Raw genomic sequence first — 20,892 nt, 5'->3', positions numbered from 1 at the left:
CCTCTAAAACAGGCACCTGCTCTTGGCCGTAAAGGCCAGACATAGCAGACAAGTTGGTTTGAATAGTGGTAGAATAAAATTAAAAGGAAGCGTAGTGACCCAAACTGAGCACAGCGATGTGCTGCACGTTGTGGCTTCAAGAGAGAAGTTTTGATACAGGAGAGCAGCGTCCAAGGAAAACAAAACCTCCCAAATTAATCCCTGCAAAAGGCCCCAAATTAAAGAAGGCAGAATTAATTCAGCTGTTTTCCAGGGCTTTCAGGGAAATCAATGACGGTGGATCAGTTTTTCAAGCTGCGTGCTTTACCCCAGAGAGGGAATCCACAGCGTAAGGTCGGCTGGCACGCTCACGGCCACTCATCCCCACCTGCCAGCTTCACGTGGGGGCGATTTTGCCCTTTTTCTTTTATAACCTTGTATAAAGGCTCCTTTATCAACACAGGCCGTAATGTATCGAGCCACAGAACCGCACTCGAAATTCCAGCCTCGCAGCTGTTACACCGAGCGCTGGGGCGTCTGCAAGACACGGAGGTATCGTCAGAGGCTGGAAAACATCCCTCCGCTCTGGGATACACGGCCGGGAGCTGGGGAAAGCTTTGCTCATGGTCTCACAGCTGAGACACACAATTTCCCACCTTGGGGGATCATTTCTGCTTCGTTCTGCCTTTACCGAATTCCATCCAGATGTGGGGGTTGCTTGTTAAAAGAACTGAACGGGGCAGCATGCAGCAAGCATCAGGTGGCAGCAATGCAGAGAGAAAAACCAAAAGGTTGTAACAGATGAGCGTGTCCCACCTTCCCAGTCTCTGCTGGGCATGGTCTGCATTGCTGGAAAGACATCTCCAAAATCATAATCTATAAAAACGAGGGATAAAACTCAGGATTAGAAATACAAGTAAGTGGGGAGAGGGGAAGGGGGGACAGGGGAGAGTGTGAAGGGGACCTGGGGATGGGGTGGGAAAGGAGAGCAACAAAATAATATTCCACTGGTTTCTGAAATGCATGAGAAAATAGTTCGGGAACATGGATGCAAAATGGAAACCAGCTGCACTAACATTCCTGCTGGTGTTTGTGTTACAGGAGCTACAACGGGACCAGTGAAGGATGAAGGTCCCATTATATTATACAAGCTGCTGGAAAGCTAAACCATAAAAATGGTCGGTGTCATCTATGGCATCAGGGATGCTCTCTGGGAAGCAATTTAAGTGTGCCTCAGTTTCCCCACTTCACACTTACCTCCCATAGATACTGTGATGTTTGTCTCATTAATGTTTGCAAAGCCAGGGGAATGAATAAAGAGAAAAACTTGCTCTCTGATCCTAAAATCCCCAGCTCACCTACACCCCCAGCAAGATGCTCCTGTTGAAATGATGAGCAGTGAAGTATTTACTGGGGTTCAATTCCTCCAGGCTCTGACATCTCCACCGTCCTGGTCCCACAACAGGGGACAGCACCGAACTGCTCTGCGCGTGGGGAAACAGAGGCCACAACCACTGCCCGGACACGTGGAATAACCAAAATCCAGCTCCAAAATGCCCTCGATCTCTCTCCAAACCCTTCTTCTCTTGAGCATTAAGCTTCTGTCCACCAGACGTAGGCAAACCCAAGTGACAGCCCTTGCCCAGCGCTCAGGGACAGGCAGATGTGCTGGCACCGAGACGTGTTCTGCTGAGCGAGGAACAGGAACACGAGCCCAGGGGATGCAGCGAGAACTGAAACAGCTGCTTATGTTAAACCTCTGGGGACAAAGGTGATTCTTCCCCGACTTATTGCTTGGCTTCTCATGCTGTCCCCAACTTACCTGGGATGCTGGGGGTTTGGCATAAGCAAGTCCCCAAAAATACTCCCTTTCATGCTTACAGCATGAGTGCGAATGCCACGGTGAGCCTAAAACAGCGCTGGGCTTCAAAGTGCTTTGTTAAAACGATGCAAACGCCCATCCCGGGTGTTCCTTCTCGGCATCTTTAGTATCTGCGGTTTCTATCTTGCACATAAAATGCAACCAGTGGACCCTTGTCTCGGACCCATCTATTCCAGAATCCCTGGGTCTCGCTTTGTTCAAACTGACACCAAAGAAGGAATAGGGAAAATGTATTTTGGATGAGAAACAGCAGCAGCAGAGCTGCTCCTTTATGATAGAGGCAAAGGGGTGAGTGTGACACTGAAGAGGAAAAACCAGCACCTTTGGGACCACTGGCTGCCTTCCCCTCAGACTGCAGACATGGAGAGAAGACTCTGGAAACTATTCCCCGCCACCTCCAGCACATTGGGGCTCTGGACTGCAAAATAAGCAGCTAAGAAATGCCCACTGCAGCCCTGCGAACCTGCTCTGAACTGGAAACCACGTTTAGATATTGGGAGATTTCTCCAGTTCTTGCAAAAACACACAGCCTAGAATGGGAACGCAGCTTGGGGTGATTGGCAGGGAAAGCCCTTCTCTCCCGGTGCGAGGCCAAGGGGACGTCCACAGCTTATAGAATCATCGGATCACAGATGGTTTGGGTTGAAGGGACCTTCCCAGCTCACCCAGCCCATGAGCAGGGACATCTTCAGCAGCTCAGGTTGCTCAGACCCCGTCCAGCCTGGCCTGGGATGTCTCCAGGGATGGTTCATCCACCACCTCTCTGGCCAACCTGGGCCAGGCTCTCACCACCCTCAGCAGCAACAATTCCTTCCTCACACCTAGCCTAAATCCCAGCTTAAATCCCAGCACCTCCCAAGGCAAGACAAGACTCACAGCCTAACTGCTGCGTTTCTCGCTTTGGTTTCTTCTAGCCCATCATTTTCTACCTCGTTCTGTGTCTCGTCTGGTCCAGCAGCTCGGGGGAAGCGGGTGTGTGAACCACCTCCGAAACAAACCACTGACCTTCGCTGGACGGAGCGATGGCGCTGTCGTCCCATTCCAGGTTGGTGGAGGTGACCGAGTTGAAGGAGTTGAGGGAGAGGCTGTCCGAGCCGTGCACGGAGCTGGGCAGGCGGTCCTCAAAGTCGAGCAGGTACTGAGGTTTGTAGTAATCGGGCATGTACGGGGCCAGATCCAGGTAAGGAGCGTCCTGCAGAGAGGAGAGCGTGGGCTGAGTCAGGCTCTGAGTCAGCACACAGTTATTAGCAGAGTCAAAATGACAGGGCTGTCCTTGAACGTCCTCTGACTGCTCGTTTGTGCCGCCTTTCAGAGGAAACCCCGCAGCTCCACTGCGACACCGAGGGTTCGCCAGCCGTTTTGTGTTTACCTGGAGGGACGCCAGCATTTCATACGTGCACTTCTTTATCCCCATCAATCTGCCTCACTCCTCCTCTGAACCGTGCAGAGGAATAACTGAGCAAAAGGAATAAATCCTGTTGCTGCATCTCCAAAGATCCCAGCCTGGAGATTTTCCTTGTTCATGTTTCTAGCTGAAGGTCAACGAGAATGGCTGGACTCGATGATCTTGAGGGTCTTTTCCAATCAAAATGATTCCACAATTCCAAGAAAGTAAACCCTGGACCTCTGACAGCCATGACTCCACATACTCGCTCTCCCAGAGCCAAGGGAAGCAGATAAAACACTCACCAGATCCAAGTCAAAGCGGATGAACTCCAGCCCGGACACCAGCGTTAAGAACAAGGTCAGATGATCGTCACTGCAAACCAGGGCATTCCTGCAGCACGGATAAAACAGGAGAGCTTTAGAGACGTGGGAAAGAGGAGAAATAGCTACAAACACCCCTCTGCTTTCGTGGCAGCGTGTCTCCGAGCTGCTGAACACATGGCTGCAGAGCTGTGAGCCTGCTGCTTGCCTCCCAAGAGCAATGGCAGAGGTTATGGGCAGACACGTGTGGCATGTACAATGTGCTGTCCCCAAACGAGCTACAGCCAAATTTCCAGGTGTCCAGCGGAGCAGGGACACTGGAGAAGAGCTACAGCAGCTTCTTGGAAAACACTGAAGAATATAAAGGGTAAATCTGGGAGTCAAGCAGGAAAGATGCTCTTACATAAGAGTGCATCCACATCTGGGACCTTGAAATTAATCATGCAAAACCCGCAAGGAAAGGTCAGACTCTGATCAACTGCTTGTTGCACACTGGAAAATTAGGGCTGGCTTCTGCCAAAAAGGGGTGGCAATGAGAACCCGAATGAGAACGGGCTGGGATGCTCACTTGACGTAGTACTTGTGCAGCAGGCTGAGGTTCTCCTGGAACAGCCTCAAGTAGCTCTCCAAGGAGTTTTCATTGAGGGCCAAGTACAGCCATGCCCGGCCTGAAAAGGAAGCAGCACAGAGATTTATCTTATGGGGAAACGCCTGAGAAGCGAAACAAGCCTGGAAATAATCACGAATCAGTCAAGACATGTTAAAACATTCATTCGCATTCGTGTCATTTCAGGGGAGCAACCGAGCGTTGGGGAAATCCGTGAGGAAAAACGAAGGGTCGGATTCGTGATTCGGAGTGGGAATAAGAGACGGCGTGTAGCTTGTTGAGAAGCAGACGCACAATTATGTCTCCCCGTCGAGATGAAACCCTGCTGGCATTTCCAGTGGGGATCAGGAGACGGGAGAGATGGAGGGAGAATCGCTCTGAATCAGTGCAGGTGCCATTGGAGACTTCACACAAATGCTGGTGCTGCGCTCGGCTCCGCTCTCACCGCATGAGGCTTGAGCGCTGAAGGGTGTTGGGATAATCTCTGGGCACCGTCCTGCATCAAAAGCGGCCTCCGCGGTCCCAAAAATCCGCTACAGACTCGCGGCAGCATGGGGCAAACAATAGCTACAGCCATCAAATGGTTACACCGGGACTCCCACCTCCTCGGCCTCAGCAAACGTCTGTCAGCTCACGGTAAATGTAGTGAACTTGGTGTATTTTGATTTAGGGACATTGTAAAAATGTCATTGTAACCACTGCAGTGTAAAGCACACATCTGTGAAAACTGTGTTTTAAGAAGTTCGCTTCAAAAAGTATTCACTCCTTGATTGGGGCGGGAGCAAACCAAAAGAACCAATAATATATTTGTATGGATTTTGAGTGTGTTTTTTGACACATGAACCTATGCAAACAGCACTTGCATTCCCTTGTGCCCCTTGAAAAACTGTTAAATAATAGTGCATCGGTTTTGTTGCGTAACTCCTGGTGGTAAGACTTCCTGAGAGCCTGTAAAACTTCTGTAACCACATATATAGGAGAAAAATAATCAATCTTAAACAATTTAGAAGAAAAAAAAAGATTAGAGTGCGTGAAATTACTTCTACCCTTCGGAACAAAAGTATAACAGACTCGTACAAATACAATGGTCATTATTGCTTTGTAACAGCCTGATGGCTTTTAAAAGATTGCAAAGAATTGTGCCTAAAGATTTTATAAAACCTTTTCTACCTCTTGCAAAGCTGCTTTCCCTCCCTCCTTGTATATTTTATGCATTGCAGTTCTGTGTCAGTGCTAACATGTGGGAATTGTTTCAGGCTTCAGTATTCTAGCTTGAAATAGTACAGGAGAATACTTCAGTTAATATTGCAATCCTGTATTATTCGTTAGTTATTAAGTTTTCTTTCTATATTTGTTGTATTTCCAAGTATTTTCTCCTGACTGCTGTAAGAATATGGTCTTCAAACATGGAATGAAGAGATGAAATGTTTCACGCAGATGAGGTTCTTATGGACATGGTTTAGAGGTAGACTTGGCAGGCTTGGATTAATGGTTGGACTTGGTCTTAAAGGTCTTTTCCAACCCAAACGATTCTCGCTGGCTCCTGGTCTGTCTGCAGCTCCAGCCCCGAACACGCCACCAGCACAACCTGCCCGATGTCCCCAAACTGAGGTTTGTCCCCAGACCCGGGGCAGGTCTGCAGATACTCACTGCGTCCCAGGTTGGTGGCCACGTGCTGAAGCACTTCGATCTGTTTGATGGCTTCCCGGCGGGTGAAGTGAACGACCAGCACCCAGTAGCCCGAGGAGAGGTCTTGCAGGCTGGAAGAAAGAAAAATCAGATGAAGGTTAAGTAAGGGCTTTGTTATCTCCATCCCAGTTGCTGCTGGGTCCTGCACTTGGGTCACTACAACCCCATGAATGCTACAGGTTCAGGGAAGAGCAGCTATAAAGTGCTGGGCAGAAAAGGACCTGGGGGTGTTGGTGGCAACGGCTGAACATGAGCCACCGTGTGCCCAGGTGGCCAAAAAGGCCACCAGCATCCTGACTGGGACCAGCACTGGTGTGGCCAGCAGGCCCAGGGCAGTGACCGTCCCTGTGCTGGGCACAGTGAGGCCAAACCGCCAATCCTGGGGCAGTTTTGGGCCCCTCAGCTCAGGGCTCAAAATGGCGGCACCAAGATCACCTCACAACACAAAATGGCGGCCCCAGGGACACCAGAATCACCTCAGGGCTCAAAATGGCAGCCAGAGGGGTGGCGGGATCACCTCACACCAAGAAAGGCCTTGAGGTGCCGGAGCGAGTGGAGAGAAGGGAAAGGAGCTGGTGAGGGGCTGGAGCACAAGTGTGATGGAGCGGCTGAGGGACCTGGGGGTTCAGCTGGAGAACAGGAGCTGAGGGGAGACCTTCTGATCTCTGAACTGCCTGAAAGGAGCTTGGAGCCAGGGGGGTCGGGCTCTGCTCCCCAGGAACAAGCGCCAGGAGCAGAGGAAACGGCCTCAAGTTGCGCCAGGGGAGGTTGAGGTTGGATATGGGAACAATTTCTTCCCCAAAGGGCTGTGGGGCATTGGAACAGGCTGCCCAGGGCAGTGCTGGAGTCACCATCCCTGGAGGGCTGGACAGACAGACATGAGGTTCTCAGGACATGGGGCAGGGACAGGGCTGGGTTGTGGTTGGACTCGATCATCTTGAGGGTTTTTCCAACCAAAATAACTCTGACTCTAGATGGCTTCCCCACGCTGAGGCTCCATACACGGTGACAAACACCCCAGAGTGCCAAGCTCCACACTTACCCGTAGAGCAGAGCGTGGTCCAGATGTTCGCAGAGCCGCTGCAGGACCTTGTCATGGTTTCTGATGGCTGGCGTCTCATCCTCACAGGCAGCAAAGTAACTCTGCAGCTGCAAAAAGAAGAGACAGGATGGCTGAAACACCCTTCTACAGCCACCGAGGACACGGATGGGGATGCCAATATGCTCACAACCAGCATTAAATAGCTTTTTTTAATCTCTCAGCTTGCTAAACCTCAATGCAGGTTACTTACAGGGTGTAGCAATTGGTTCTAAGGGCACCCTAAAGGCAGTAACTCACAGGGAGAACCTCACCCACAGAGATTCGTGCACTTTTCAGAGACGTGGCCACAGCTGCACAACCAACTTCCCTGTTCACTGAGCAAACAGCTCTGCAGCCTTTTAGGGTGGCGTTTTGGTGGTTTTTGCTGCCATCGCAAAGCTGTTCAGAGCAGAAATAAATCAGAGATCTGGGTTCTGCTGGACCCTCCTGGTCACAGGTTCCTGGGGAGCCCTGGTTGGGGACAGATGTCACTTCCAGGTGTAAAAGATGCTCCGGGCCCAGGAGCATCGTTCTTGCAGGACATGCGCTCTGTGCTAAATCTGTGCGGGATATCAGCAAAATTTCAGGATGCTGGGAAGAGACAGAGGTTTTCTTGTGACAAGCAGCTCGAGGTACTGATGCTCGAGCTTTCAAACCCAGGCGGGTACAGATCTCCAGACGAACAGCAGCGGGGACACGGAGAATGCACAGGGCAGCGCAGATAAGGACGGAGGGACGTGCATACGGGACAAAGGCAGCTCAATTAATCCCGAGCCCTTTGCTGGGGCGATGTTACATCATTACGCCGCATCACGTAGTTGTCGCTTTTTAAAAAACAAACAAATCAGGACAGCTCAACGCATTCTCGTTAACCCATTCGCAGCTACAATGGAGTCTCTGAAGCCAGCGCCGGCCCCGTCGTCTGTTGACAACAGCAAAAATTGCTTTTCCGCTTCTGCGAAACCTGCTGGAACTCCTAGAAATCCCCTTCCACCCAAATCCCACATCCCTTCCCCACTGACCTCCTCCTGCCCCCGAGCTTACGGATCTATTTAGGTCCCCGTCTCGCGCATTCCTGGTGCTCGGGCAGGGGGATTACTCGCCCGGGACGTAATCTCAGCTCCAGACGCCGCGTTTATTTGCTCCGTTGGGCAGAGCGAGCGCGGTTCAGCCGAGCCATGGCAACACCTCACCCGTACGTACGTTATCTCAGTGACCTGGTCTTTGCCAAACCTCACCAGTTAAATGGTAGATTTAAACACCAAAAACTTGACGGGATTGTGCTTGTCGAGTCTGATTTGTCCCCAAAACTGGCTTATCCTCCTGAGTTATTACTAGAGCCGGAGAAGCTCCTGTATAAATTAATCCGGTCTCAAAGGGGACAGAGAACACCTCATGGCCCCTGGGGAACAACCCTCTTAAAAATATGAATATATCCAGCTCCAAAACCCTCCTGGTTTGGAGGATCTGAGCATCTCCGGAGCTCTTGGGTAAGACGGGCAAGCCAGGCGTGTTCCTGCACGGAGCTACGTGGGAAAGAGCTGCTGAGCCCAAGGAATCGCCGCCAAATTCCCTCGTCCGATGGCACAGCCTGTCCCTGTCCCATCTAGTCGAGCCGGTAAATCCCCTGGGGAGGGAAACACGCAATAACGTTTCGTTTGCAGAGGCACCCGTGGGTGCTCCGGCCACGCACAAACTCTTTCACAACTCCCAAAGCATTTCAGCTCAGCTGCTCTTATCCATTTTTGTGAGGAAGCCGAGCCAGAAGATTGACGCTATTAATAGGCTGTCCAGAGCCAAGCGGGGAGGAGAATGTCCTAAAATCCCACGATTCAAGAGCTATTTCAGGAGGTACCTGCTGCCAGTGTTTTAAGCTGCAGGAAGGACACTAGAAGAAGAAGAAATACTAATTTAGAGCTGTATCCGTCAGGCAATGGATGGGTGGACCATGGGGATGCTCACTAAAATACATCTTAGAGGGAACTCGGAGTCTTTGTCACCGACCAGAGAAATTCCGCATGACAGGGACATTCTGGGCAGCAAGAGATGAGCAAATAGAAGCATTTCCTCTTTTTTCCTTCCCTTCCTTCTCCGAAAATAACTTAGACCTTTGCTACAGCCCTTCTCGCAGCCAGTTCACAGCTCTCAACCCTACAGGGACCGACGTCCCATCAGCAGAGGATGCAAACACCGGTTGTCTCATCTCAACACCTCCGAACATCAAGGAGCACCAGGGAATTTCTGAAAAAGAGTTTTCCTTTCTCTAGAAAAGCCAAATATCCTCCCACGAAAGTTTTGAAGGGCTTATTCTGCGTTATATTAAAGCTCGGTGTTACTTTCAGCTGCTCCGCAAGGCGCACGCGGCCTCCTGCTCCACCAAACCACCCAGCATCGCCCCCTCCTCCTGGGGAGGGGAAACCCAGCCCCACAGCGCTGTCCCCAGCAAACCCACCCCAAAAAGCTCCACTCTGCCCCTCTGCGAGCGCAGGAGCCGGAGGACGAGCTGGTGTGACTGTGCTCGGCTCCGAGTCACGCGGTGACACCAGCCCCGGGCACGTGGGACCCTGCGGGTGAGAAATGCGCGCTCAGCAGTTTCAGATTTGGAGAGAATCACAGAGTCATTTTGGTTGGAAAAGCCCCTCAAGATGATCGAGTCCAACCATAACCCACCCCTGTCCCTGCCCCATGTCCTGAGAACCTCATGTCCGTCTGTCCAGCCCTCCAGGGATGGTGACTCCAGCACTGCCCTGGGCAGCCTGTTCCAATGCCCCACAGCCCTTTGGGCAAGAAATCGTTCCCAATTTCCAATCTCATGGCACTTGGGAACTGTCAGTTGTGGGGAAGCGCACCAAGGGCTCGTTCCACCCGCAGGCACAAAGACGCGCTGCCACGTTCCCCGGATGGTTCTGCACCAAGGGACGGAGCCATTTCCAGCATCTCTCCTAAATAAACGCAGCCAACGGCTCACAGCCCTGAGCAAACAACGTGCACGGCCCCAAAAGAAGATCGGGAAGGTGCATCCCACCAAACCACCACGTGTCCAGGGATAAAACGAGACAGAACAAGCTTCAGGATCTCCGGGGCGGAGTTCTCCCCAAAGTCAGGGTGGCAAAATGCTGAGACTTGCAAAGCTGATGAGGAGGCGTTTTGGGCTTGGGAAGAAGGGTGAAGACACACATGGAGCAAAAATACGATGCAACAGCTTTCCTGGTCATGGAACAAAACCCAGTTGCATCATTTCCCATAGGTCCCCATGCCCGCTCCAAGATCCGCGGAGCTGGAAACCTGTTGGAATTACAACCGCGAGCATCTTAGGGCAGAGGCACAGACCACAGATGACCCGCGATCATACAGCACATGCGGGAGCGATGTGGCACAGCCCTGCAAAAATGCCATTTAAATGGAGTGTTTGCCTCTGTAAATAGCTAGAAAACACAAAGGAATAATTTGCAAGCGACCTCTCCCTCATCACAGCGTGGCCGGACCTGTTTGGGAGGTGGTGACCAAACTTTATGAAGCATCCACTAAGCATCCCTGCCATACCTGGGCAGCGAGCCGGGGAAAAGAAATCAGGGAAGAGGCAAGAAATAAGGTTAAAAAGCATCAACCAAAAGCAATATCGGTCATCTCTGGGTTTTCCGGAGAGATGCTCTTCGCCCCGGCTCCTCGTGGCTCCAAAGCAGATGGAAGGGCTGGCGCTGGCTGGGACGGGGACACGTGTGGGGCAGGACGAACGGCTCCAGCCCTGACCCGGCTTATTTATAGACATTCCTGTGGCCAAAATAAGAGCTGTCGGCATGCGGGAGGCATCCCCGCCATGCCCTGAGACCGCTCCGCAGCCAAACTGGGTCCCAGCAGCGGCGGCGGACAAAACCCTCCCCAGCAAACGGGTTCCCAAAGCCCAAACGCTCCAGGCCGGCGAATTAAACCCGTCTGAGAAGAAAGCGGAGAGAGCAGAAGGACGTTTGTCCCCAGGTTCGCATGGGGCGGAACTCGGGGTTTGAGCTCCGAACAATCGCGTCTTGTCCTCATTAAGGAGAAAGTGGATTTAAATGCTGTTTATCAATCACAAGCTGATTTTTTTGCGGTGATACACCACACCCTGCGCTGGCAAGCGCAGGAAAGGGTAATTCCTTGCACAATTTCATAGCCTACTAATTGCACTGGTTCTCAACGAGCACAAAGCTCTCCAGGTCTATTTGCAAAGCTCCTGTGCTGCAAGAGATGCCAAAAATCAAGCAGGGAGGCACGCTGTAAAGTCCCTTCTCCAAATCTAATCATTCTTTAGTTGAAATCTCTCCGGTATTTCCACAACTTCATTGAAATACAGCATCCAGACCTGTCCGCACCCCTCACGGTTGCCCACAACGGAGTCTTGACTCTGTAAATCTGCCTCGCAGATGTTCCACCAGCAGTTTTCCAACAGCAAGTGCATTTCCCTCCTTCTCTTGGTATTTCCCTGGCAGGACAAACACGGGGAAAGAAAAGCAAACAGCCCAGTCGGGCACCCCTTGTGTTCCGGCTCCCGAACCTGCACGGGAAAGGGGAGAGGGGCTTTGGAACCCGCTGTCCCTGTTATGGCAAATGGAAACGCAAAATAAAAGCCACACAGACAGCCAAACCAAACAGAAACTGCAAACCCCTTTTCCTACCCCAGTTCCTGTCCTCTCACCATCTCCCCCAGCAGCTGGAGAGACCCACAGGTTTGTAATTACCCTTTCCAAGCCATCGAGTAGGTGTTTTTCTTCGAGGGCGGTATTTTGTGAGCCATCCAGGCCGGCAGCTGGAGACGCAAACCCTTTGCCAGCCCCAAAACTCTTCCCAGCACCTGCTTTTCCACCACGACTAGATGAGGACGGTGGCTTGTACAGCCAGAATAATCCTCTGCTGCAAGAGCAAACCCACACGGTTTCCTGCGAACGCAGCAACGTGATTTTCAAACTGCCGATGGAGAAGCCGGGTCAGGGTCTTGGCGCTCGGTCTGGGGCTGCACCCTGAGCTGAGCACGCTCAGGAGCAAACCTGGAGCTCCAAGGAGCACCAAAACCAGGCGGCGGGTGGCGTGTCCCAGGCAAGCGATGGCAGCTCAGCCCCGAGGGAAGAGGCGGCGGAAGGGACAGGATGGACACACAAGAACTGCCACCCCCACACCTGCTCACGGGAGCGCAGGCATTCGGCACTGAATGGAAGAGGAGGCTGAATTTCACGGCAGGGCTGATATTCCCACTTGTATAACACAAAGCCCTAAAGTTCGGCTCTGCCAGGATAATTTGGAGGTCGCACACACGATCTGACCCAGTGTTTCTCACAACAAGCTTCCGAACCAGCACCGGCCTCAGCACCCAGCTGATTTGTACACCCCGCCTGGGGCTTGTAGCTCTCCCAATAAAACACATCGACACTCAGCACGTTGAAGGCACCACAAGTGACGACGGAGCAGCCTGGAGAGAAACAAAGCGTGTTCGTGACCTGCAGAGACAGGAGCCTGACACAAGCGAAGCTGAAACCCGCAGCAAAGATGCTCCGTGGCTGGAAACGCAGAGCTTGGAAGAACTCGCAATGCGGCGCCGCGAGGCTGTCACCTCCTGGGACACGTACGCTCGTCAGCTCCCACATCACAGAGGCTTTTCAAGCACTTTCCTTCATGCTTTCTGAGCGGCAAACCCCGCGGCGGGCTGGACCAACCCGTTCCTCTGTGACGGCGAGCAGAGCACACAGAGCAGGGGATGGGTACGGAGCTGGCTGCTGTGGAACAGGAAACCAGACTTCACAGGAAGGAAAAAAACAAATCCGGTTGGTAAACACACCTGTGGCAGAATGCAAACCCCCTTCTCTCCTTCATCATGGAAGGAGCAGACACATCTCCCTCTCTCTCGGCTGCTTGAGGCCGACAGCTTCTTTCCTTTGGCCCCAGAGCCCCTGGCCAGGGCCGGTAGGAGAAGGGAGCGCCGAGGACCCACTGTGAGTGTATCTACTTTCCGTGCACGTTTGCACGCGCACTTTCCGTGCTGAATACAAGCACGTTGTAAAATTAACCCTCACAGGATTGCGAGTGTATCTACTTCCCATGCACATTTGCACGTGTATTTATACTTCCCGTGCTCAATACGAGCACATATATAAATTAATCCTCACATAATTGCCAGTGTACTTTCCTCTTGTGCTTCCACATAAGCACGTGCAACATTCCGTGCACATTTACACGTGTATTTCTCCTCGCAGGATTGCGAGTGTATTATAAATTTCCCCTCTCAGGATTGCGAGTGTGCACTTTCCACACTCAATACGAGTACATGTGTCCCTTTACAATAACCCCACACCGTATCAGGCAGGTGTGGACTCCTCCCGAGCTCAGGGCCGGCTCCGGCATTGTTTTGGTGCAGCCACGTGCATGCACTCTGTGGACCTCCTGTTGTATTAGTTGCTGCCCCTTAATAATTTTCCTCAACTGATATCCGAACCTGTATTCGAGTCACTTTTGGATGCTAAAACCCTGCTTCTCACCCGTTTAATCAAAGTTGGTTTGGACCTTGTTGTCCCTAAACTAACCTCGGGTGCCTCCGTGACAAACCAAAACAAGCGAGCGCAGGATCCTCGTGCCCTGCGAGTCTTGGTGATGCGCCGCTCGCCCCGAGAGCTGCTGCTCACACGCCGGCTTCAAATCTCTCACCATCAACCGCAGTTATTTCGGTTTCGCCTCTCAGAGCAGGATTTCAGAGGCGGGGAAAGCTCAAAACGCTCCGTGGCTGCAGAGGCTGCGCAATGGGAGGCTCAGGTGCCGCTCCGGCGCTCTGCGCAAAACCCACTGCGGCGACTCGTCCTCCGAAACCAACCTCTCTCCCAGTACAACGCTTTGCCTTGGCGGCAGGAGAACAAATGGGATGTTTTTTCTCCCCAAAAGGGTATCACAGCCTGGTCCAGCAGCAGAGAAACACCCCCTCTGTTTTCAGACAACATGGGTTTAGGCACCCACAGAACCCAACCCCTTTGCAACTGCAGACAACGAACCTTGTTTTGTCGCCAGACCTGCGTCAGGACGCGGCCTTAGCAATTTCTAAAGAGATACACCTCGAAATACTCGAGCAACCTAAAATATACAGTGCTGTGCTCTGAGCGGAACCACAAATGGCTTTGTTTGCTCGCCAGGCAAAGCCCTTAGAGGAGCATGGAAATACACATCTCCACCATCACTACCTCTTGCAAGGCAGAGCTTGGGGAGCCTGGGGGCTGCCAAGGCATTTCACCGGTATAATGCTGAAAATCTGATCCGGAACCAGACAGAAAAGGCATCAATTCACCAAGGGGGAAGTGTAAAGCTTCCCAAAGTCATGCCTAAAGGGAGCAGAGCCAGAGCTTTTGGCAAGAACTCCTGCAACATGGGCAAAAAGCAGCGCTGCACCCGATTGACATGCACCAAGGATCAGCTGCGCTAGAGTTCCTGGGAACCGAGAAAAGCCCCAAAATCCTGGATTCTGATCTCTCTTCTGATTTAAGTTCAGCTTCTGGAATTGCCCACAACCAGCATTGCTTAAGAACTTTGCATTTTTGCTGCCTAATCACGAGCAGGATAACAATAAATCTCTCCTTAACCCACCGCCACGGCAGGAGGGCACAGAAACCCAACGAGAAAATACAAAACATCTGTGCTAGCGGCTTCAGCACAGCCCAGGTCACCCGTGAGAGCTCCCAGCTACCAGGACACGGCTGCCCACGGCTGGATATGAAGCTGTTGGCATTTCTGTCGTGCTTATTGCGGCAGGAGCTCTCATCCCACTGCTGTACCATCTCCTGCAAGAAAACAAGCACTTGAGTGAACAAGGTGAGTGTAAGACGTGCATCTCCAGCCTTCTGCCTCAATAAAGCCCTAATTCTTAAAAATAATTAAGGGTTAGGCATCGTAATTTGTGCTGGAGCACAGTCCTCTTAGCAAAAAAGAGTAAGGGAGCACCGGGTGGGAAAGAAATAGCCATGAGACAGAAGTAACGAGCTCCGCGGCATCACAGTGTCCATGTAATCAGAGCAGAAAGCATTGCCCTCTGAATTAATCTGTATCTCCCAGAGATGACAAGCTGTAGATAGGAAATCAACACCACGCTCACGATTCCCTGGGGTTTGGGCTGGAATTGCAGCCAGGAGCCAACCTGCCGGTGCTGAGCTCTCCCAGCCTCTCCTGAAGCCACCGAGAGCAGAAGCCTCTTGACATCTCCCCAGCTGGAGCGACCCATTTGGTCTAAATTAGATGTTCTGCCTCTCTCTTTGCAGCCGAGGCCTGATCGCACACCTCCGGAGCCTAACGCTCGTCTCCAAGACATGGGTGACGTTACACAAATGGTTTAAATTGGGCACTTGGCTATCACGGAGAGAAAGCCACAGGTTTGTAATTACCCACCACAAGCAGGTCCGTGTCCCTTCCTCTTTCACTGTGCTCTATTTCTCATGTATTTCTAGGAAAATAAGAGGAAAACAGCCCTGTTCGCTCAGGCTTGAGGGATTCGCTTGGAATCAAAGCACTTCTTTTGCTGTCCATTTGTACAGAATTTACTCGCTGCTTGTGCTCTGACCTCCCAACCCCAAAATCCAGAAGCGCCCCAGAGAAACTGAAGCCACAGGCAGGTCAAGTCACAGCCATGGGTCTCCGTGGCACAAATCCTGCCCTGGGCTCACTGCTGTTTGTCACCTTCCCCATCCCTGAGCCACTGGTTACAAACAAGGCATTTTTTCTGCTGTTGCTCAAAGCCTGACATTGTAACCTTCAGCTTTGGGTTGTCCCAGTTCACCCAGTCTCAAGGTGCGGTTTAGTCCTGGCTCGCCTTCTAAAACATTTGACTTGCAGCCCGTGGACTGCTGAGAGTCCACGAACTCCTCCTTGGGTCGGAAGCCGAGAAAACAAAACCTATTATCACCAAAAAGCGTCGCGGAGAGGCGTGCGCATCACCAACACACCCGAACCCGCAGCTCGAACCTGCAGCGGCAGCAGAAGCGAGGAGCGAGCGGCCCACGCGGCCGCCGAGCTTTTGAGATCAGAGGCGAGATACCTGGAAAACTGCTCCACGTCCCGTAACGCAACCCCAGGAGTTACTCAAGACGGACCCACACGAAGGGAGAGGAGGATGAACGAGAGGGTTTCCCGGCATGGGAAGGGTGTATCTGCTCCCCATAACTACTACTTTACTCTCCCGCTAACACAGAGCAAAAAATAAATATCAGCGACTTGAGGGTTGAAGTCAGACGAGGAAACATTGGGAAAAATTAGTGGTTCCATAGCTGAAGGAGAACTGCATCCCAGGGAAAGCAGAGGTGCGCCAGTGCCGAACTTTCACCATGTGGTTGAGTTTGGTTTCGCTGCCATGGTCTAAATAAGCCTGTCAGCATGAAGCAGGTTCTGACGCTTCCCTGAGCTTCCTCACTCTGAGCTGGACGGGAACACAGAGGAGGCAGCACTGAAATATCCCCAAATCCTTCACCGTTGCGCCAGGACAGGAGTTGGGAGAGCCTGAAGTAGGTCTGTGTTGGCAAAGCTGTAGCTCATGAGTCCTGTTCAAGTATGATCATAATTAAAACAACCATCACGTTGATTTTATAGCACTTCCAACAGGGATCCCCAAGGATTTTCTGAACACAAATCACGTCCAATGAATCCTGTGTACATCCTGATGCACGTGGGGAAACTGAGGCAGCGGTGCTGCAGAGCATTGTAACAGAGCTTGATGCAGGCTGAGCATCCACCACTTTACAGGTACATGAACTATTATCCTTAGTTTTTAGAAGGCAGAAAGGTGAGAGACCAGACGACAGGGTGAGCCGCGAAGAAAAGAGCAAGGTTGGGAGAGCTTTGCACATCCATTCTACATCCAGAGACGCTGTCAGGCCACCCATTCCTTAACACTGCCAGGAATTAACTCATGAATGTCTCCGTAAGACAATTTTTCACTGATGAATCTGCGTCAGGACACATTGTAGACCACAGGAAAACTCTTATTCCATAAGACGGTGGAAACGCAACAACTGGAGAAACACCAGCGAGTTCAGAACACCGCCTTTCCCCCAAAACTTGGGGTGAAAACCAACAAAACTCCCTTCGCCTCCTCCAGCAGAGCCCGCGTTTTCCCACAGGCGGCTGGAGATCAGTTGTGGACCAGGCAGGACACGTGGACCAACCCTAAACTTCCAGCACATCCTCATAGCTCGCCCTGTGACCCCCCCCAACCAGCCCCCAGTGTCCTGGTCCCCTTTGTGTCACTGCGCAGACGCTGCCCACCAAAAGAATGGGCTTTGAGAAACACTGTCACCAGCAGCCGATGCCGAGGAGACACCAGGAGCAAGGAGAAGGTGAGAGATGAGGGCTGACGGGACATCTCAGACCAGGGCACAGCCAACCCACAGCGTACCCAGAGGATCTCTGGAAAGGGGGTTTCACACTGGACTCATCCAGTTTCCCCAGTGAACTGCCCTGGGAATAGAGACCCCCAGGATCCCCCCAGTTCTGTCCACAGGAGAGAGAAACCCCTTGAACATGGGGTTCCCCCCAGGGGGAACCCCAGCATATCCCAACCAGCAGAGACAGAGGTTGCTGGGGGTGACCCTGGCCGTGTCCCTTTGGGAGGGTGGGCCAGGGGATCCCCAAACTCACTCAGAGGAATCCTTAAATGTGTCCCCTGCCAAGTGGGTGTCAGGATGTCCTTGACCCCACATTCCTGTCCCCCAGTTCCCCAGTAACTCTGGGGGGTTCCCAGCCCCCTACCTTGGGAACTGTCCCTCAGCCCCACATCTCTGGTGGTGGTGACTCTCTGGGGGTCCCCAGGAGTGTCCCCCAGCCCCGCACCTCAGGCACAAACATCCCCAGGGGCAGCCCAGGGCAAGGGAGTCCCTGGGGCTGCCCCCAGACCCACAGCCCTTGCACAGGACTGTCCCCAACCCCACAGCCGTGCATGGGGGGTCCCAGGACTGTCCCCAACCCCACAGCCGTGCATGGGGGGTCCCAGGACTGTCCCCAACCCCACAGCCGTGCATGGGGGGTCCCAGGACTGTCCCCAACCCCACAGCCGTGCATGGGGGGTCCCAGGGCTGTTGCCAGGCCCAAACCCCTTGGCCTAGGGATCTCCGGGCTGTCCCCAGCCCCACAGCCCTCGCACGGGGGGTCCCCGGGGCTGTCCCCAACCCCCGGCACGGGGGGTCCGCAGCCGCACACCCAGTCAGAGCTGAGGGGGGTGTCTCCAGGGCCCCCCCAGCCCCACCCTGGGCCCTGGCCGCCCACCTTCTTGACGGAGAGGGAGATGTTCTCCAGGATGCGGTCCTTCACCTCCGCCGGCTCCATGGCGCCCGCCGCCGCCGCTGCCGCCCGCCGCCTGGCCCGCCCGGCCGAGCCCGAGTGCCGGCCCGGCCGCCGGGCCCGCTCGCCGCCCCGCCGCCCCCCGCCGGCCGGCTCCGTCCTGCCGGCTGCCCCGGCCCGGCCCCGGCCCGGCCCGCCGGCTGCGGGGTGGCGGCCTCGGCCGCTCAGCGCGCCATGGCCGCGCCGGGGCCCCCCGCGGCGGGCGCGGAGGCGAACGGGGCCCCGCGGGGAGGGAGGAGGAGGAGGGAGCGGAGCGGAGCCGCACTCGTGACGGGCACCGCGCTCCGCCAGGAACTGAGGTCAGGCGGGAGGGAGGGGACGGCGCTGCCCGCCCCCGGCTGCCGGCACCGGGACCGCCCCGCCGGGCCGCCGCCTCCCGCCCCCGGGGCCCCGCGGGAATGGCGGGGGGACCCTCGGCGGCCGTGAGGGGAGATGGTGCTGGGGACAGTGACGTGAGGGGAGGTGGTGCTGGGGACAGTGATGTGACAGGAGAGGGTGCTGGGGACAGTGATGTGAGGGGAGGTGGTGCTGGGGACAGTGATGTGAGGGGAGAGGGTGCTGGGGACAGTGATGTGAGGGGAGAGGGTGCTGGGGACAGTGATGTGAGGGGAGATGGTGCTGGGGACAGTGATGTGAGGGGAGGTGGCACTGGAGACAGCGAAGGGACATAAGGGGACATGGCATGAGTGACACTGAAGGGACATGAGGGGAGACGGCGCTGGGGACAGTGAAGGGATACAAGGGAAGATGGCATAAGTGACATAAGGGGAGATGGCATTGGGGACAGTAAAGGGACAGGAGGAGGGATGTGAGGGGAGATGGCACTGGAAACAGTGTGGAAACACGAGGGAAGATGGAGTCAGGTCCCTCACGACTCAGGGGACATGAGGGGAGGTGGCATTGGGGACAGTGAGGGAACACGAGGGGAGATGGCATTGGGGACAGTGAGGGAACACGAGGGGAGATGGCATTGGGGACAGTAAAGGGACAGAAGGGGGGACGTGAGAGGAGATGGCACTGGGAACAGTGTGGAGACACAAGGGGAGATGGAGTCAGGTCCCTCATGACTCAGGGGACATGAGGGGAGGTGGCACTGCGGACAGTGAAGGGACATAAAGGGAGATGGCACTGGGGACAGTGAAGGGACAGGAAGGGGGTGTGAGGGGAGGTGGCGCTGGGTCCCTCATGACCAAGTTGAAGGGACTGTTGGCACAGTGAGGGGACGTGAGGGGAGATGGTGCTGAGGTCAGGGAGGTGACACTGGCTCCCTCCCGGCGCACGCTGAGGGGACGTGAGGGGACATGGCACTGGGGACAGTGCGGAGACACAAGGGGAGAGGGAGTCAGAGAAACAAGGGCAGATGGCGTTGGAGACACACGGGGAGATGCAGTCAGGTCCCTCATGAGTCGTGCTTGGTGGCACAGCACCTCGGAGCCAAAAATGGGCCAGATCAAACGTTTCTCAAGCCCAAACCTCCATCAGTGAGAAAAGATCCTAAAAACCAACAAATACGAGCCCCACTCGCCACCGCCGGACAGAGCCAGGAGCTGGTGCAAAGGCTTAATGGAGGAGGGTGTTTTAAGAAAATAAAAGATAAAATTAGTCATAAACGCACCTCCCGAGGTTCAGGTGAGTGCGCTGGGGCTGTCCTGCAGGGCTGCTTATCGCCCTTGCAACATCCGACCCCGAGAACTGAGAACCAAACTGGAAGTAAAAGCGATTACAAAAGGAAAAGCTCCCACCTCTGCAAACAATAATAACCTGTTGGTGGGGAAGGGAAGGGCTGCGCGAGGCCCTGGATGTAGAAAACAGGCCGGGCCGAGCCCGCTCTTCCCCCACGCTCACAGGAATGGCCCAGCCAGTCTGACAGCTTTGGAAACCAGGGGAGAAATTATCAGGGGAGGGAACGTAGCTCATTAGCGCTTAGGTTAAAACCAATCTAAACCATAGAACTTATTTTCTCAGCTCCCCACAAGCATCTGGAGAAGCAGAAGCGTTGTCCTGAGATCCCAACAAGGATCGGAGTTTGTCTCAGCGCCTGAGGAAGAAGGTAAAGCTCTCCTGGACTGGGGGGAGATTAGAGGGGAACGACCCCACTAAAATGCAGCCCTGAGCCTCAAATATTTAAGTCTCATCCCTAACAAGTCACTGGAGGGACCAACAAGCTTAAGCCAGAACCTTTAAAAGAAGCCCAAGAGATCCAACGCACCTTTTTTTGGCTATAAAGGAAACAAGCTGCTCAGCACCTGCCAGCGGGTAAGTGCATCCGTTTGAATGCTCTGGGGTCACCAGACTCAGCGCGGCGCATACACCTGTAAACACAACACGGTACGGCAGCACTCCCGCTCTCCGACGATTTTCCTGCACGTTCTGAATGCCCCAAGTGTCTGTTTTAGTCCAAGTCAAACGGGTTGGTTGTAATTCCTTAAAGCACCCACCACAAAATTAAGGATTAGGGAAATTTCCCTGCTCCCAGTCAGCTCCCCAGCTCAGGAGGAACCATCCCGCCCCCAACACATGGTAACCTGCTCCCTACCCGCTTCCCAAGAGATTTTAAACTCTTTGCTCAGTATTTACAGCCCAAAGTGAGCACAAAGAACGTCACCCACAAGGAGAGGA

The 20,892-nt window shown here is 53.7% G+C and overlaps 1 protein-coding gene across 2 annotated transcripts in view; it reads right to left on the bottom strand.

The window, feature by feature from the left end:
* PLEKHM2 (pleckstrin homology and RUN domain containing M2) overlaps window positions 1-18,342 on the bottom strand; it is a 29,235-nt gene extending 10,893 nt beyond the window's left edge. Inside the window, exons 1-7 of one of the 2 annotated variants that reach the window (XM_082069742.1) lie at window positions 18,199-18,342; window positions 6,907-7,013; window positions 5,826-5,935; window positions 4,137-4,236; window positions 3,551-3,638; window positions 2,867-3,053; window positions 796-855 (exon numbers count right to left, since the gene is read on the bottom strand). In XM_082069742.1, the coding sequence (XP_081925868.1) occupies window positions 796-855; window positions 2,867-3,053; window positions 3,551-3,638; window positions 4,137-4,236; window positions 5,826-5,935; window positions 6,907-7,013; window positions 18,199-18,258 (712 nt within the window). In that variant the 5' untranslated portion in view covers window positions 18,259-18,342. The remainder of the gene's footprint in view (window positions 1-795; window positions 856-2,866; window positions 3,054-3,550; window positions 3,639-4,136; window positions 4,237-5,825; window positions 5,936-6,906; window positions 7,014-18,198) is intronic. The other variant, XM_082069743.1, reaches the window with a different exon arrangement.
* Window positions 18,343-20,892: the final 2,550 nt, after the last annotated feature.

The sequence above is a fragment of the Streptopelia decaocto genome (assembly GCF_964273445.1).
Source record: "Streptopelia decaocto genome assembly, chromosome: 20".
In the NCBI taxonomy this organism is placed as follows: domain Eukaryota; kingdom Metazoa; phylum Chordata; class Aves; order Columbiformes; family Columbidae; genus Streptopelia; species Streptopelia decaocto.
Note: the sequence above shows the minus strand (reverse complement) of the source record. Positions and strands in the feature narration are given on the sequence as shown.